The sequence below is a fragment of the Leuciscus leuciscus genome (genome assembly GCF_965113295.1).
Source record: "Leuciscus leuciscus genome assembly, chromosome: 10".
Lineage (NCBI taxonomy): Eukaryota > Metazoa > Chordata > Actinopteri > Cypriniformes > Leuciscidae > Leuciscus > Leuciscus leuciscus.
In genome coordinates, this window is record NC_138734.1 from 21,747,469 (window position 1) to 21,763,158 (window position 15,690).

The following is a 15,690-nucleotide window of genomic DNA, read 5'->3' on the forward strand; positions in this document are numbered from 1 at the left end:
CCGGTGTGATTGCCACCCGGTGAGTGCCGTGATGCCACGCCCATCTCGGGACTCGGCCGTGAAGCCAGTGCTGAAGCGGTCTCATATGAAGCAGCCCGAGCGGAGTTACCGCTGCTGCCGCTGCCATATGCCCCAGGAGCCTCTGAAAGAATTTCAGTGGGACCGCCGTCCTGCCTTTGAACGTGTTCAAGCAGTTCAGCACCGACTGAGCGCGTTGCTCTGTGAGACGCGCTGTCTGAGCGACCGAATCCAACTCCATACCGAGATAAGAGATCCTCTGCACGGGGGCGAGTTTGCTCTTCTCCCAGTTGACCTGAAGGCCCAGCTGGCTGAGGTGCCTGAGCACGAGGTCCCTGTGTTCGCATAACTGATCTCGAGAGTGTGCCAGTATGAGCCAGTCGTCGAGATAGTTGAGAATGCGAACGCCCTGTTCTCTCATGGGAACAAGGGCCCCCTCCGTGACTTTCGTGAAGACACGAGGAGACAGGGCCAGCCCGAAGGGCAGGACCTTGTACTGATATGCTCGACCCTCGAACGCAAAGCGCAGAAACGGCCTGTGTCGAGGAAGAATCGAGACATGAAAGTACGCGTCCTTCAGGTCGATCGCTGCAAACCAATCCTGGGGACGGATGCATTCGAAAATGCGTTTCTGCGTAAGCATTTTGAACGGTAGCTTGTGAAGGCTCCGATTCAAAACTCGCAGGTCCAAGATCGGTCGTAACCCACCACCTTTCTTGGGTACAATGAAGTAGGGACTGTAGTGCCCTGACCTCATATCGGCTGGAGGGACCGGCTCTATCGCGTCCTTCGCCAGTAGGACTGCGATCTCCGCGCGCAAGACATGGGCATCGGCTGCTCTCACTGTAGTGGAGTGGATGGCCCGAAACTTGGGGGGACGCCGGGCGAACTGAATCGCATAGCCGAGCCTGATGGTCCGAATGAGCCAGCGAGACGGACTGGGGAGCGCTAACCAGGCTCGCAGAGACCGTACAAGCGGGACCAAAGGGACCGTAGGCGTACCCGGAGTGGGGCAGCGAGGTGGAACACAGGGGCTCGACTCGGGAGGCTCTCTCTGGGAGGCAGCCCGTAGCGGAGTCTGAGTGTGCTGTGCAACACTTACCTGATTCCACGAGGCCGGAGGTGCAGGAGGCGGCTTGGTTGCGTCCTCGAACTGCACACTGCTGCCTGCTGGCGATAGAAGAGGCGGATGAGAGTGGTGAGGATTCTCTCCCCCCACTGCTCTCCGGGCCCTCTTCGGACCCAGAGATGTAAGAAACTGCTCTTTTATTGAAAATTTGGGTACCGCTGGTTTTGAGGCCAGCGGCGGAACAAAAACAAAAGGAAAACAAGGATTTTCCACCCGGCCCTCTTCCGGGGGATGGAGCGATGCGGTCATCGTCTCCTGGAGAGCAGTCCCTGCCATCTCTGGGTCGCCCGTCCTAGGGCCGCTTGCTCCTGGCTTTGCCGCCCTTCTTAGCGGGGTCCTGGACGGGCGGGGCGGCCCGCCTGCGACTGGCTCCACGGCGCCGTTTAGATGGAGGCTGCTGCGGCGGCGCGGGAGCAGGGGCAGACGCAGGAGGCCGCCCTCGGCGACGAGCAGACTGAGGAGCCGCAGACGGAGGGGTGGGAGCAGCAGCTGGCCGCCGCGGCAGGATGTGACGGATGGCCTCAGTCTGCTTTTGTACAGCCGAGAACTGCTGGGCGAAATTCTCGACCGCGTCGCCGAAGAGGCCGGTCTGGGACACGGGGGCGTTAAGGAACCGGAGCTTGTCGGTCTCCCGCATGTCCGCCAGACACAGCCAGAGATGGCGTTCCTGGACCACCATGGTGGACATCGCACGACCCACCGACCGCGCGGTCACCTTCGTCGCACGAAGCGCGAGGTCCGTCGCGATACGAAGTTCCTGAAGAACTTGGGGATCATGACCACCCTCGTGCAGGTTCTTCAGTGCCTTGGCCTGATGAACCTGCAGCAACGCCATGGCGTGCATGGCAGAGGCAGCTTCCCCACAGGCCTTGTAAGCCTTGCCGGTTAGATCCGACGAGTACTTACAGGCCCGTGAAGGGAGACACGGTTCTCCGCGCCAAGTGGAGTTAGGGCACAGTTGCATAGCAACGGCCCGTTCCACTGGCGGGATGCGCGTGTATCCCTTAGCTGCCCCGCCATCAAGGGTGGTGAGGGAGGAGGAGCCACCGGAACGGTTTCTGGCAGTGAAAGGTGCCGTCCACGCCCCCGTAAGCTCCTCATGCACTTCCGGGAAGAAAGGCACTGGGGTGGGTTGCTGAGAACCAGCGCGCGCCACCCCGAGATACCAATCGTCCAACCTCGAGGGTTCGGGACACGGTGGAGGATTCCACACGAGCCCGACCCCGTTGGCGGCCCGGGAAAGCATGGCCATCATCTCCGGGTCCGTCTCAGGCATCGTTGACACACCCGAAGGAGGTAACGGCGCTGAGTCGTCATCCGCAGAGACATCTGACCCACCCTCCGATGCCGCGATCGACATCTGATCCTCACAGGGAGCCCCAAAGGAGACAACCGGTACACACCGCGAGGATGGTCCAGCTTTCTCCAATGGGGGCTCAACTGGCTGCGGAGCATGAGAGGGGTGAGGGCTCCTAGGGGGTTGGTTCCCCGAAGGAGACGCGCTCACCGTGATCCTCAGGTCACCCACGTCACTGCCCGAAGCAACCCTCTGAGGAGGATTGGATCGAGGCAGCGGCACGGGGACTCCGCCCCTTTGCAGGAACGTGAGTCTCGACCGCAGCTCCGCGATGGTCATCTTCCCACAATGGGTACATGACTCATCCACAAACGCTGCCTCAGCGTGTTTAATGCCCAGACACACGAGGCAGCGTTTGTGACCATCCTGTGAGCCCAGGTAACGACCGCATCCAGAAACACACAGATAGAAAGTCATTTTTTCTCACTTGAAAAAGACGCTCTCTATCTGTGTAAGCTCTTTTAGGGACTGCTCTCACTGGTGCTGAAACACACAGGGGGAACAGACACTGCGAACACAGACGGGAATGTGCACCCGTCTGTGCGCTCTCTCTCTTCTCGCTGTCTTACCAGCTGTGACAACAGCCTTTGAGCGCTCAACGGCGCACCTTACCAGCTGTAAGAACAGCTTTTTGTTTGCTCAGTTTTTACCGGACAAAACACAGAAAAACAAACAAACACAAAGAGAAGACTGTCCCCGCTGCCGTGTTCTTACACCCGCACCGAAAGAGAGATCCAACGGCTCGTCTGATATCACTCTCAGAAGACGCATCGAAGTGCTTGGCTCCGAAGCAAAAAGCTGAAGTGCAATCACACCAGCTGCTCGTTAAATACCCGCGCTGCGAGGCTGCGCAGCTGATGCAAATGATTGCACGCCAATGTGTATTGGCTTGTTTTAGTTTCACTCGAAGTAGATTGGCCTCTCTAGCGAGATTCCTATTCGTCGTTCACCACGACGTACGTCGTAGTGACCGGACGATAGGGAACTGGAAGTTTATCTCACACACAAATGTTGAAAAACCATTCAGTTCTTTTAAAAGAATATAAATGAAATGTTTATAAAGATCTTACTAAAACCTCACTCAAAAAGTTTAAATAAAATGGAGTCACAAAAACAATTGCAATAAGTCTCTCAAAGCACCGTCTGTGTGGGCCGCGCGCGCGTGTCTCTCTCTCTCTCTGTGTGTGTGTGTGTGTGTGTGTGTCACGGGATTCCCCCTGCCACCCTTTTGAGCTCTGACATCTGAAACGTGCTGTTCAGACACTGTGATTAAACAATGTCGTACAAAAACATTCTATCCTTTAAAATAATGATCTTGCTCATTTAACTAAAGTTGAAAAAAACATACTGTTCTCATGCTAATTCAACTAAGGTTGAAAAACTGTGGAAGTTTATCTCACACAAACGTTGAAAAACCATTCGGTTCTTTTAAAAGAATATAAATGAAATGCTTATAAAATATATCTTACTAAGACCTCACACCAAAAGTTTGAATAAAATGAGAGTCACAAAAATTGCAATCAGTTAAATGTTTATATAGTTAAACAAGTATATGAATGGGTTCAAAATTGTTTTACACAACTTGTTTACTGAATTCATATAGTCATTCCTGAATGACCTCACACTGTCTCAAAACATAGGGAGTCATAGCGTGTCTCTCTCTCTCTCTCTCTCTCTCTGTGTGTGTGTGTGTGTGTGTGTATGTGTGTGTGTGTGTGTGTGTCAGAGAGTCACACAAATGCAGTGATCAGGATATCAGGTGCTGAATTTATTTATAAGAAGTATAATAAAGTTTAAATTATATATTTTAAAAACAAAAGACTGTTTAAATAAAATCTTTAAAGTTTGAATACATACACATCTTCTATTTATCTTTTAGAAGATTACTGTGACCTAAGGTATAATTGTTATTAAACAATGTCTGTTCAAAAACTTTAGATGGTTGAAAAACTGTACTTAGTCGTCTTAAATCTCATTTATATGAAAAGATTCAATCATAATTTTTGTCCATGCGGGGTTTCAATTTTTATGGCTTTCCATAGCCATAATGATTTTTGTACCGTAACTGCAAATTCAGCAATCAGGATATCAGGTGCTTAATTTATTTCAAAGTATAATCTTACAAGTTTAAATGATATCTTTTAAAGATTGTTTAAATAAAATCTTTAAAGTTTGAATACATACACATCTTCTATTTATCTTTTAGAAGATTACTGTGACCTAAAGTATTATTGTTATTAATTAAACAATGTCTGTTCAAAAACTTTAGATGGTTGAAAAACTGTACTTAGTCGTCTTAAATCTCATTTATATGAAAAGATTCAATCATAATTTTTTGTCCATGCGGAGTTTAAATTTGTGTGGCTTTCCACAGCCATAATTGATTTTTGTACCTTAACTGCATATTCTATCCCTTACACCTTAACACGCTGATCTTTCTGAATTTATTTCTAAGCATAATCGTAAAAGTTTAAATATGATCTTTTAAAAATGAAAGATTGTTTTAGTTTGAAGTTTAAATTTCTTAACTTTCTTGCTTGAAAAAAATCTTTAAAGTTTGAATACATTCATATCTTCTATTTATCTTTTAGAAGATTACTGTAATGATTTTGTTTAAATTGAACCTAAGGTATAATTGTTATTAAACAATGTCTGTTCAAAAACTTTAGATGGTTGAAAAACTGTACTTAGTCGTCTTAAATCTCATTTATATGTAAAGATTCAATCATAATTTTTTGTCCATGCGGGGTTTCAATTTTTATGGCTTTCCATAGCCATAATGATTTTTGTACCGTAACTGCATATTCTATCCCTTACACCTAAACACGACCATCACAGAAAACTACATTTTCAAAAATGAAATAAATAAATAAATAAATAAATAAATAAATAAATAAAATGTAAAAAAAAGTTTTAGCTAAATAAATATATAAATAAAAACACCTTACATTTCCAGAGAGGTGAAGTAGAGAGGTGAAGTAGTAGAAAAAACAATCCAAAAAGCAAATAGTTTAAGTTGTCAAACAAAACACCCCCAGATCCTTCAGAGATAAACTACAGCGTGAACTGAAGCTTCAGGATATAGGGTAACAGACCAGATGAGTCTCGGGGGACAATGTCACAGTAAATCTAGTCCGCGTTCCAGAGTACATCCAGAGTTTTATACTAAATTCATTTAAAAGCATAACCTTAAAAGTTTAAATTAGATATTTATATATGTCAATAAAAGTTTTATTAAAATCATATCTTCTATTTATCTTCTTAGAAGACTTATGTATTATTTTTACTAAACAGCGTCTGTTCAAAAACTTTAGATGGTTGAAAAACTGTACTTAGGCGTCTTAGATCTTATTTATACAAAAATATTTCAAACAGTATTTTGTCCATACAACATGTTGTCAAAGTTTGTCACAATGTTTTGTTGTTGCGTTATTTTTAAGAAATCCGAGGACTCTACGTTGCTCTTATTTAGACTAAGTTGTATCATCAAGTTAAATGTAAATTTGCAAATCCAAATGATAGGAAAACTTTATGATAGGAAAGTACGGACAGCGCCTTTGACCAAGCCTCTACATATGGGGCACTTGCGTAGAGAAGGCGCACATTCTTTGCACACAACTAGGTGACCACAGGGGATGAAGACAATGTTCACTTCCTTATCCATGCAAACTTTGCATGTGCGCTCCTCTTGAAGTCTTCTTAACTGTTCCTCCATAGGCAAGTCTGAAAGATCTTGACTCGGTGATGCAGCTTCATTTGTCTGGGCCATCAGTTTTCTCAGCAGGCAGACATCATTCTTCTTGATCCAGTTGCAGAAGACCTCTGCTGCTGCATTTCCTTTCGACAGGACTAACTCAATGAGCTGCCCTGTCTGCTGCTTGACTGTAGTGTAGTTACGAATAATGTCATACTCTTTCTGTGAGATGACGTTCTCCTCTAGAAGATGGTCCATTAAGCACTGCACACTTTTTAGCCGCTGTGACACGGCCAAGATGATGTTTCTTAAGAAAAGTAAGAAACTTACTTTCTCGCTCCTCCTCTCTCTTCTCATCTTCCGCACGTAGTAAATCAGACACCAATTCTTGAACGGTTTCGTAATTTTCTCCACTTGCGAGAATTTTGCTTTGCGTTCATCATCACTGCATCTTCTCCAGGACCCAGGTGTACAACAGCTGGATCAACAAATTATCTTGAGTCGCTGTCTCCATTAGTCAATAGCTGTTCAAATAGTCTTGGAAATCTTGCTTGAATCTGATGAACAAACTCTTGGCCCTTTTCTTGCAACAGGTATTCACATCTTGGAAACCACTTAGCATGTTCTCTCCATGGATCATCACCAGACTCCCAACATCTGAGTCCACCATCACAACAAAAGCACTTCACGTCATCATTACGACCAACATAGTAAAAACCAGCCTTAGCCAATTGGTCTGGTCGAACAGTTATTCTTGAGGGCCAGTTGACAAATGTGAGCAACCTTTCTTCACACTGTTGCATTGCCGATCCATTGGAAAGGCCGCCACCAGATAAAGGTACATTATCTGCACGGTCACCTTGAACGAAGCGGCAGTTGGGGTAATGCCTCTGGTGCTCTGATGCTGCCCGATCTCCCGGTTCCCAGTTGCTAAGCTGGCCTCCACAACTGAAGCAAGCCACTCTGTCGCCCTGGCCAACGTAGTAGAAACCACTTTTGGCAAGCTCAGCTGGAGCTAATGTAGCAAGAGTCCAATTCTGAAAGGTGTCAAGGCGTTCCAGTTCCCGACGCATGCCAGGATTGTGACAAGTCGGAGGTCGCTGGTGAGACATATCCTCAACTCCACGGGAGGAAATGGGGCTGGAGAGGGCCAGGTTGCTGAATGCCGTGTTTAAGTAACCCACCTGCTCCTCCATTTGGCCTGAAAAAGATGCCGTGGTGGTTGATGTTACGGCTGTCGCAGGGTTGGAAAGCTGTAAGATGGCTACGTTGCGAAGCGGGGGAAAAGGCAGAGTGAGAGGACGACAGGAGGTTTGCGGTGGCGGGTAAAAATGTGACCACAGGGTGTGTCCACTCAAGCCCTTCTCTCTGCTGGACATCCCATGACTAGTGTCTAGTCGTCCATGACAGAACACATAATCTTATTAAACTTATTAAATACCCTCTATGATGCAGGAACCGATGCTAAAAACAAAATCAAACACCACAATTTCAAAAATTGAAAAATCACCACACAATTTCAGGTATTCACATCTTGGAAATGGTTGCCACCTCGGGAATACAGTCATTTAAATGCAGAAATCAAATATTTAAATATTTAAATATTTAATCTTTTAAATCATGTAGTATTTTTAATTATTCTAAATATTATTATTCTAAATATTATCATGTATACTATTATAATACTATTATTATGAGCTCAGACATTTTTTAACCAGATTTTTTTTTATTTCAACATTATACTTTCGAGTATACATTGAAGTAGTGAAGAAAATGATAGATCGGCAGTACATGAAGTAAAACGACGTTTACAGATGGTCTAACCAGAATAGAAAATCTCTGCAGGCTATCATGTTTTGCTCTAGGGTATAGTTGACCAGACTTTCAACTATTTCACCAACGTCAGTTTTTGCATTTTTTGACACCAGTGACACGCAGAGATCTGTTACAAAAGTCCATATAGCGAGTATCTCTGTGATTTCGAATTCGTCACAACATTCACGCAGCACATCCAGAACTTTTTTGAGGATTACGCCGTTCGGCTCTTTGCCGTTAAAAAACATGGGTGTTACATCAGGCCATGGCTTTGTCAAGCCTCTTACGACATCCATTTCATTGTTGAGATGTGTCACACGTTTGGTATCCTGCGCACAATCGTTTTTCATACCACACGCAGCATCGATGATCCTGTGCATCAAGCCAACCATCTGACCTCTAAAATGATCTTTAAACATAGAGTCTAGCGTAGCTCTTAAAGGACACTCTTTGCCCGTGGCGCGCTCACACGCCGGATGATACTTGTTCTCCATCCGTTTTTGCGTCGCCATTTTTTCAACTTTTCGAATAGTCCACTATTCGATGATGAAAGATGCTTTTCGTTCCTGGAATGTTCCTGGAATCTCCTGAGCGAGTCCTTGCGGCACAGTCGTCCAGGGTTTGTGCGTTAATGCTCGGAAGTTTGTGTTTTTGGGTCAGAAGCGTAGTTTACGTCAGGTTCAGGCAAACAGGACTTTCAACTTTTTCCTTCAACCTTTGATCAATGAGATGATGTAGTAGCACAGCAGTCCGAGGCTAGTAGAGCTAGAAGTAGAGCTAGAGTGTGCAATGTCCTGAAATATTTATCAGGACAGCGATTGGGGTCCGCCCCCTCGCCCCACTGGAGGGGTTGAATAGGGTGTCGTCATCAGGAAAGCCATAAATAACTATGTAAATTATAGTCACGATGCAACAGAAGTAGCATCATGGAGAAGTTATGCATATGCCACCAGAGAGAAGTTTATTATCGTCACTCATTCCAGTTACAAAATCTGATTAAACACTGTATTCAGTTGGCTTTAAGTTAATTTTACCGACTATGAAGATATTAAAGTTCATAGACCTTTAGCGCATTCAAATGTATTGAGTTAAAATCAATATCGCATTAAACACATCATTACTGTGTTTAATAACTCCAATAGTTATCAAGCACCAGCTGATTTAAGTTTTTCTTCAAACAAAAGTAATTTTCTGATAAATCATCGTACACCTACATGTGTGTTTTGTTGTATGCACAGATTTTGAGGGTCGCTTATAGAAAGATGCGTCCTTGTCTTTGTTTCGCGGTATTTTTAAAAACATAGAACCAGAGAACAGAGAACCTTGTGCGGAATTCTATATCCGCATAAAGGGTTAAAATATAAAATATACATTTTAGCGCTATTTAAAAACTAGGACGGTATAATAATAATATAATGTAAATGTCTCACGTGAAGATGATGGTTTAAACCATCATTTTATCAAATCAAGCCAATTCATGTGAATACTGTCGTATATGAACAAAGAGAAGACCTAGAGTTCACTAACACTACAGCTACAGTAACAGTAGGAAACCGATATCCGGGGGAAGCAGAGCCGCCTTAACCTAATGTTAGGCCCCGGGGCTGAGAGGTTTTGTAGGCCCCCCATCCCCTCGATTTATAGTCTCATTTTTAAAAAGTGTAAAAGCCTATCTAGGTAATCTACATCACAAAATGCATTAGTTTCTTTCGAGACCTACAACAGTGAGTTTTTTCATATTGTTTTTAATTTTAATATTGTTATTAACATTTCACTGAGCACATAAACACAAGACACTTTATTTAACAACCACACACAGCAACTAAATTTCAACTTTATGCAAATGAGAAGCGATTTTCGCGAGCGACAACCAATAGGAAAGAAGCCTTTCAGTGGAGCTCAGCTCCCGTCACCGTCTCGAGTGCAGGGCTGCAGGCAAGACAGAAGAGTTCAAGGGCGATTTCACTGTTTTATATGATTTGACTGTAACTAACCACAAACATGGATATAATAAAATAATGCATGGAAAAGAAACTGTCGACAGTCTCAGTGAGTTTAATTCATACATTTATAGTTCGAGTGTTGTAGTTTTATGATGCAAGTTTAGCACTGCTGCAGTTCATTTTACAGTTTCCCCTGCATTATGTTGACTATTAGGGACAAGACAATTTATTATTTGTCAAATTCGGATGACGGTTTAGTAATTTATGACAGTATGAGTGAGTTTAATTTGTAGATTGATCGATCGTTAATCTAGTAAATGATTTAATCCCTGAACACTGCTGTGTGGTAATATAAAAACACTCTCCCCTAATTCCTAGTCAAATTAAAATTGTATAGTTGTATAATATCACTTGTGATGGTGTTTTGTATAGATGTGGCCAGACGAGCAGTCTAACGCCTCATTCGCGCCGCGGGACATCTAGACGCGCGTAAACGCGTCTTTGCATTGACATTGAAATCACTCGCGCCAGACGCTCTATTCGCGTTTGGTGTGAACGCACCATAACAATAACATTAGAGCGACAGCACTACCAACGCCCACAAGCGACTAGCGACATACAGCGACACAATCTGACAAGTTAAAAAAAATGACCTTTTCAGCTCATCATGAACCTGAACATGGGAGGCCCCTGAACTTGGGAGGCCCCTGGGCTTCAGCCCAGGTAAGCCCGTGCATTAATGCGGCCTTGGGGGGAAGGTGTAAAGAAAACGCCATACAAAACATTACAATCACACCCGGCAATACGATAAGTGTTACGCTAGTGATGTTAAAAATTGTTAAACAATTTCAAAACAGGGTGTTTCAGAAGAAATGCAAATAAATGTTACGCGTTAATATTTGGTCTTGTTTCAGAGTCGGTATGGTCCAGTGAAACTTTGATGAGGCCGAGAATAATAACTAGCGGCAGTTAAGCTAATGAATCACAGTTGATACATGGTATTTTTATGTGAAAGGAGGGTTGATTCATTTTTTTATTCTGTACCCACCAATACTTTGAGTTTTAGGCATCTGTCTTTTAGGCCCGATCCAGAAAACAGCCGTTGTGTTTTATGTCTTAATAATTGTTCTTCTTTTTATGATCTTCTTTTTATTCGGCATAATTCCGAATGTTTTAATATATCGTAAATTTCAATGGTTAGATAAATCATCTAACTATTATTATATTTATATAATGCATTGCAACAGCGCTTCAATAACAATGTTCAATATAAACAAGAATCCAACTCTAATGCGACTTAGCTTGTTTCACATATAATAGTTAGATGATTTATCTAACCATTGAAATTTACGATATATTAAAACATTCGGAATTATGCCGAATAAAAAGAAGATCATAAAAAGAAGAACAATTATTAAGACATAAAACACAACGGCTGTTTTCTGGATCGGGCCTAAAAGACAGATGCCTAAAACTCAAAGTATTGGTGGGTACAGAATAAAAAAATGAATCAACCCTCCTTTCACATAAAAATACCATGTATCAACTGTGATTCATTAGCTTAACTGCCGCTAGTTATTATTCTCGGCCTCATCAAAGTTTCACTGGACCATACCGACTCTGAAACAAGACCAAATATTAACGCGTAACATTTATTTGCATTTCTTCTGAAACACCCTGTTTTGAAATTGTTTAACAATTTTTAACATCACTAGCGTAACACTTATCGTATTGCCGGGTGTGATTGTAATGTTTTGTATGGCGTTTTCTTTACACCTTCCCCCCAAGGCCGCATTAATGCACGGGCTTACCTGGGCTGAAGCCCAGGGGCCTCCCAAGTTCAGGGGCCTCCCATGTTCAGGTTCATGATGAGCTGAAAAGGTCATTTTTTTTAACTTGTCAGATTGTGTCGCTGTATGTCGCTAGTCGCTTGTGGGCGTTGGTAGTGCTGTCGCTCTAATGTTATTGTTATGGTGCGTTCACACCAAACGCGAATAGAGCGTCTGGCGCGAGTGATTTCAATGTCAATGCAAAGACGCGTTTACGCGCGTCTAGATGTCCCGCGGCGCGAATGAGGCGTTAGACTGCTCGTCTGGCCACATCTATACAAAACACCATCACAAGTGATATTATACAACTATACAATTTTAATTTGACTAGGAATTAGGGGAGAGTGTTTTTATATTACCACACAGCAGTGTTCAGGGATTAAATCATTTACTAGATTAACGATCGATCAATCTACAAATTAAACTCACTCATACTGTCATAAATTACTAAACCGTCATCCGAATTTGACAAATAATAAATTGTCTTGTCCCTAATAGTCAACATAATGCAGGGGAAACTGTAAAATGAACTGCAGCAGTGCTAAACTTGCATCATAAAACTACAACACTCGAACTATAAATGTATGAATTAAACTCACTGAGACTGTCGACAGTTTCTTTTCCATGCATTATTTTATTATATCCATGTTTGTGGTTAGTTACAGTCAAATCATATAAAACAGTGAAATCGCCCTTGAACTCTTCTGTCTTGCCTGCAGCCCTGCACTCGAGACGGTGACGGGAGCTGAGCTCCACTGAAAGGCTTCTTTCCTATTGGTTGTCGCTCGCGAAAATCGCTTCTCATTTGCATAAAGTTGAAATTTAGTTGCTGTGTGTGGTTGTTAAATAAAGTGTCTTGTGTTTATGTGCTCAGTGAAATGTTAATAACAATATTAAAATTAAAAACAATATGAAAAAACTCACTGTTGTAGGTCTCGAAAGAAACTAATGCATTTTGTGATGTAGATTACCTAGATAGGCTTTTACACTTTTTAAAAATGAGACTATAAATCGAGGGGATGGGGGGCCTACAAAACCTCTCAGCCCCGGGGCCTAACATTAGGTTAAGGCGGCTCTGCTTCCCCCGGATATCGGTTTCCTACTGTTACTGTAGCTGTAGTGTTAGTGAACTCTAGGTCTTCTCTTTGTTCATATACGACAGTATTCACATGAATTGGCTTGATTTGATAAAATGATGGTTTAAACCATCATCTTCACGTGAGACATTTACATTATATTATTATTATACCGTCCTAGTTTTTAAATAGCGCTAAAATGTATATTTTATATTTTAACCCTTTATGCGGATATAGAATTCCGCACAAGGTTCTCTGTTCTCTGGTTCTATGTTTTTAAAAATACCGCGAAACAAAGACAAGGACGCATCTTTCTATAAGCGACCCTCAAAATCTGTGCATACAACAAAACACACATGTAGGTGTACGATGATTTATCAGAAAATTACTTTTGTTTGAAGAAAAACTTAAATCAGCTGGTGCTTGATAACTATTGGAGTTATTAAACACAGTAATGATGTGTTTAATGCGATATTGATTTTAACTCAATACATTTGAATGCGCTAAAGGTCTATGAACTTTAATATCTTCATAGTCGGTAAAATTAACTTAAAGCCAACTGAATACAGTGTTTAATCAGATTTTGTAACTGGAATGAGTGACGATAATAAACTTCTCTCTGGTGGCATATGCATAACTTCTCCATGATGCTACTTCTGTTGCATCGTGACTATAATTTACATAGTTATTTATGGCTTTCCTGATGACGACACCCTATTCAACCCCTCCAGTGGGGCGAGGGGGCGGACCCCAATCGCTGTCCTGATAAATATTTCAGGACATTGCACACTCTAGCTCTACTTCTAGCTCTACTAGCCTCGGGACTGCTGTGCTTACTACATCATCTCATTGATCAAAGGTTGAAGGAAAAAGTTGAAAGTCCTGTTTGCCTGAACCTGACGTAAACTACGCTTCTGACCCAAAAACACAAACTTCCGAGCATTAACGCACAACCCTGGACGACTGTGCCGCAAGGACTCGCTCAGGAGATTCCAGGAACATTCCAGGAACGAAAAGCATCTTTCATCATCGAATAGTGGACTATTCGAAAAGTTGAAAAAATGGCGACGCAAAAACGGATGGAGAACAAGTATCATCCGGCGTGTGAGCGCGCCACGGGCAAAGAGTGTCCTTTAAGAGCTACGCTAGACTCTATGTTTAAAGATCATTTTAGAGGTCAGATGGTTGGCTTGATGCACAGGATCATCGATGCTGCGTGTGGTATGAAAAACGATTGTGCGCAGGATACCAAACGTGTGACACATCTCAACAATGAAATGGATGTCGTAAGAGGCTTGACAAAGCCATGGCCTGATGTAACACCCATGTTTTTTAACGGCAAAGAGCCGAACGGCGTAATCCTCAAAAAAGTTCTGGATGTGCTGCGTGAATGTTGTGACGAATTCGAAATCACAGAGATACTCGCTATATGGACTTTTGTAACAGATCTCTGCGTGTCACTGGTGTCAAAAAATGCAAAAACTGACGTTGGTGAAATAGTTGAAAGTCTGGTCAACTATACCCTAGAGCAAAACATGATAGCCTGCAGAGATTTTCTATTCTGGTTAGACCATCTGTAAACGTCGTTTTACTTCATGTACTGCCGATCTATCATTTTCTTCACTACTTCAATGTATACTCGAAAGTATAATGTTGAAATAAAAAAAAATCTGGTTAAAAAATGTCTGAGCTCATAATAATAGTATTATAATAGTATACATGATAATATTTAGAATAATAATATTTAGAATAATTAAAAATACTACATGATTTAAAAGATTAAATATTTAAATATTTAAATATTTGATTTCTGCATTTAAATGACTGTATTCCCGAGGTGGCAACCATTTCCAAGATGTGAATACCTGAAATTGTGTGGTGATTTTTCAATTTTGAAATTGTGGTGTTTGATTTTGTTTTTAGCATCGGTTCCTGCATCATAGAGGGTATTTAATAAGTTTAATAAGATTATGTGTTCTGTCATGGACGACTAGACACTAGTCATGGGATGTCCAGCAGAGAGAAGGGCTTGAGTGGACACACCCTGTGGTCACATTTTTACCCGCCACCGCAAACCTCCTGTCGTCCTCTCACTCTGCCTTTTCCCCCGCTTCGCAACGTAGCCATCTTACAGCTTTCCAACCCTGCGACAGCCGTAACATCAACCACCACGGCATCTTTTTCAGGCCAAATGGAGGAGCAGGTGGGTTACTTAAACACGGCATTCAGCAACCTGGCCCTCTCCAGCCCATTTCCTCCCGTGGAGTTGAGGATATGTCTCACCAGCGACCTCCGACTTGTCACAATCCTGGCATGCGTCGGGAACTGGAACGCCTTGACACCTTTCAGAATTGGACTCTTGCTACATTAGCTCCAGCTGAGCTTGCCAAAAGTGGTTTCTACTACGTTGGCCAGGGCGACAGAGTGGCTTGCTTCAGTTGTGGAGGCCAGCTTAGCAACTGGGAACCGGGAGATCGGGCAGCATCAGAGCACCAGAGGCATTACCCCAACTGCCGCTTCGTTCAAGGTGACCGTGCAGATAATGTACCTTTATCTGGTGGCGGCCTTTCCAATGGATCGGCAATGCAACAGTGTGAAGAAAGGTTGCTCACATTTGTCAACTGGCCCTCAAGAATAACTGTTCGACCAGACCAATTGGCTAAGGCTGGTTTTTACTATGTTGGTCGTAATGATGACGTGAAGTGCTTTTGTTGTGATGGTGGACTCAGATGTTGGGAGTCTGGTGATGATCCATGGAGAGAACATGCTAAGTGGTTTCCAAGATGTGAATACCTGTTGCAAGAAAAGGGCCAAGAGTTTGTTCATCAG

The 15,690-nt window shown here is 43.0% G+C and overlaps 2 protein-coding genes across 2 annotated transcripts in view; both read right to left on the reverse strand.

Annotated features, from left to right (window-relative positions):
- The window catches only part of LOC309508412 (piggyBac transposable element-derived protein 4-like), an 88,123-nt gene that overhangs the window by 39,480 nt on the left and 32,953 nt on the right, over window positions 1-15,690 (reverse strand). The gene's annotated exons all lie outside the window — the stretch shown is intronic.
- LOC309508415 (uncharacterized protein) lies at window positions 1,440-2,834 on the reverse strand (the record flags this gene model as incomplete). The annotated part of the gene is made up of 2 exons (XM_082183042.1): window positions 2,764-2,834; window positions 1,440-2,696 (listed from the first exon to the last, which is right to left on the reverse strand). Exons 1-2 carry the CDS (start codon window positions 2,800-2,802, stop codon window positions 1,440-1,442), a joined length of 1,296 nt encoding a protein of 431 aa, XP_082039168.1. The 5' UTR covers window positions 2,803-2,834.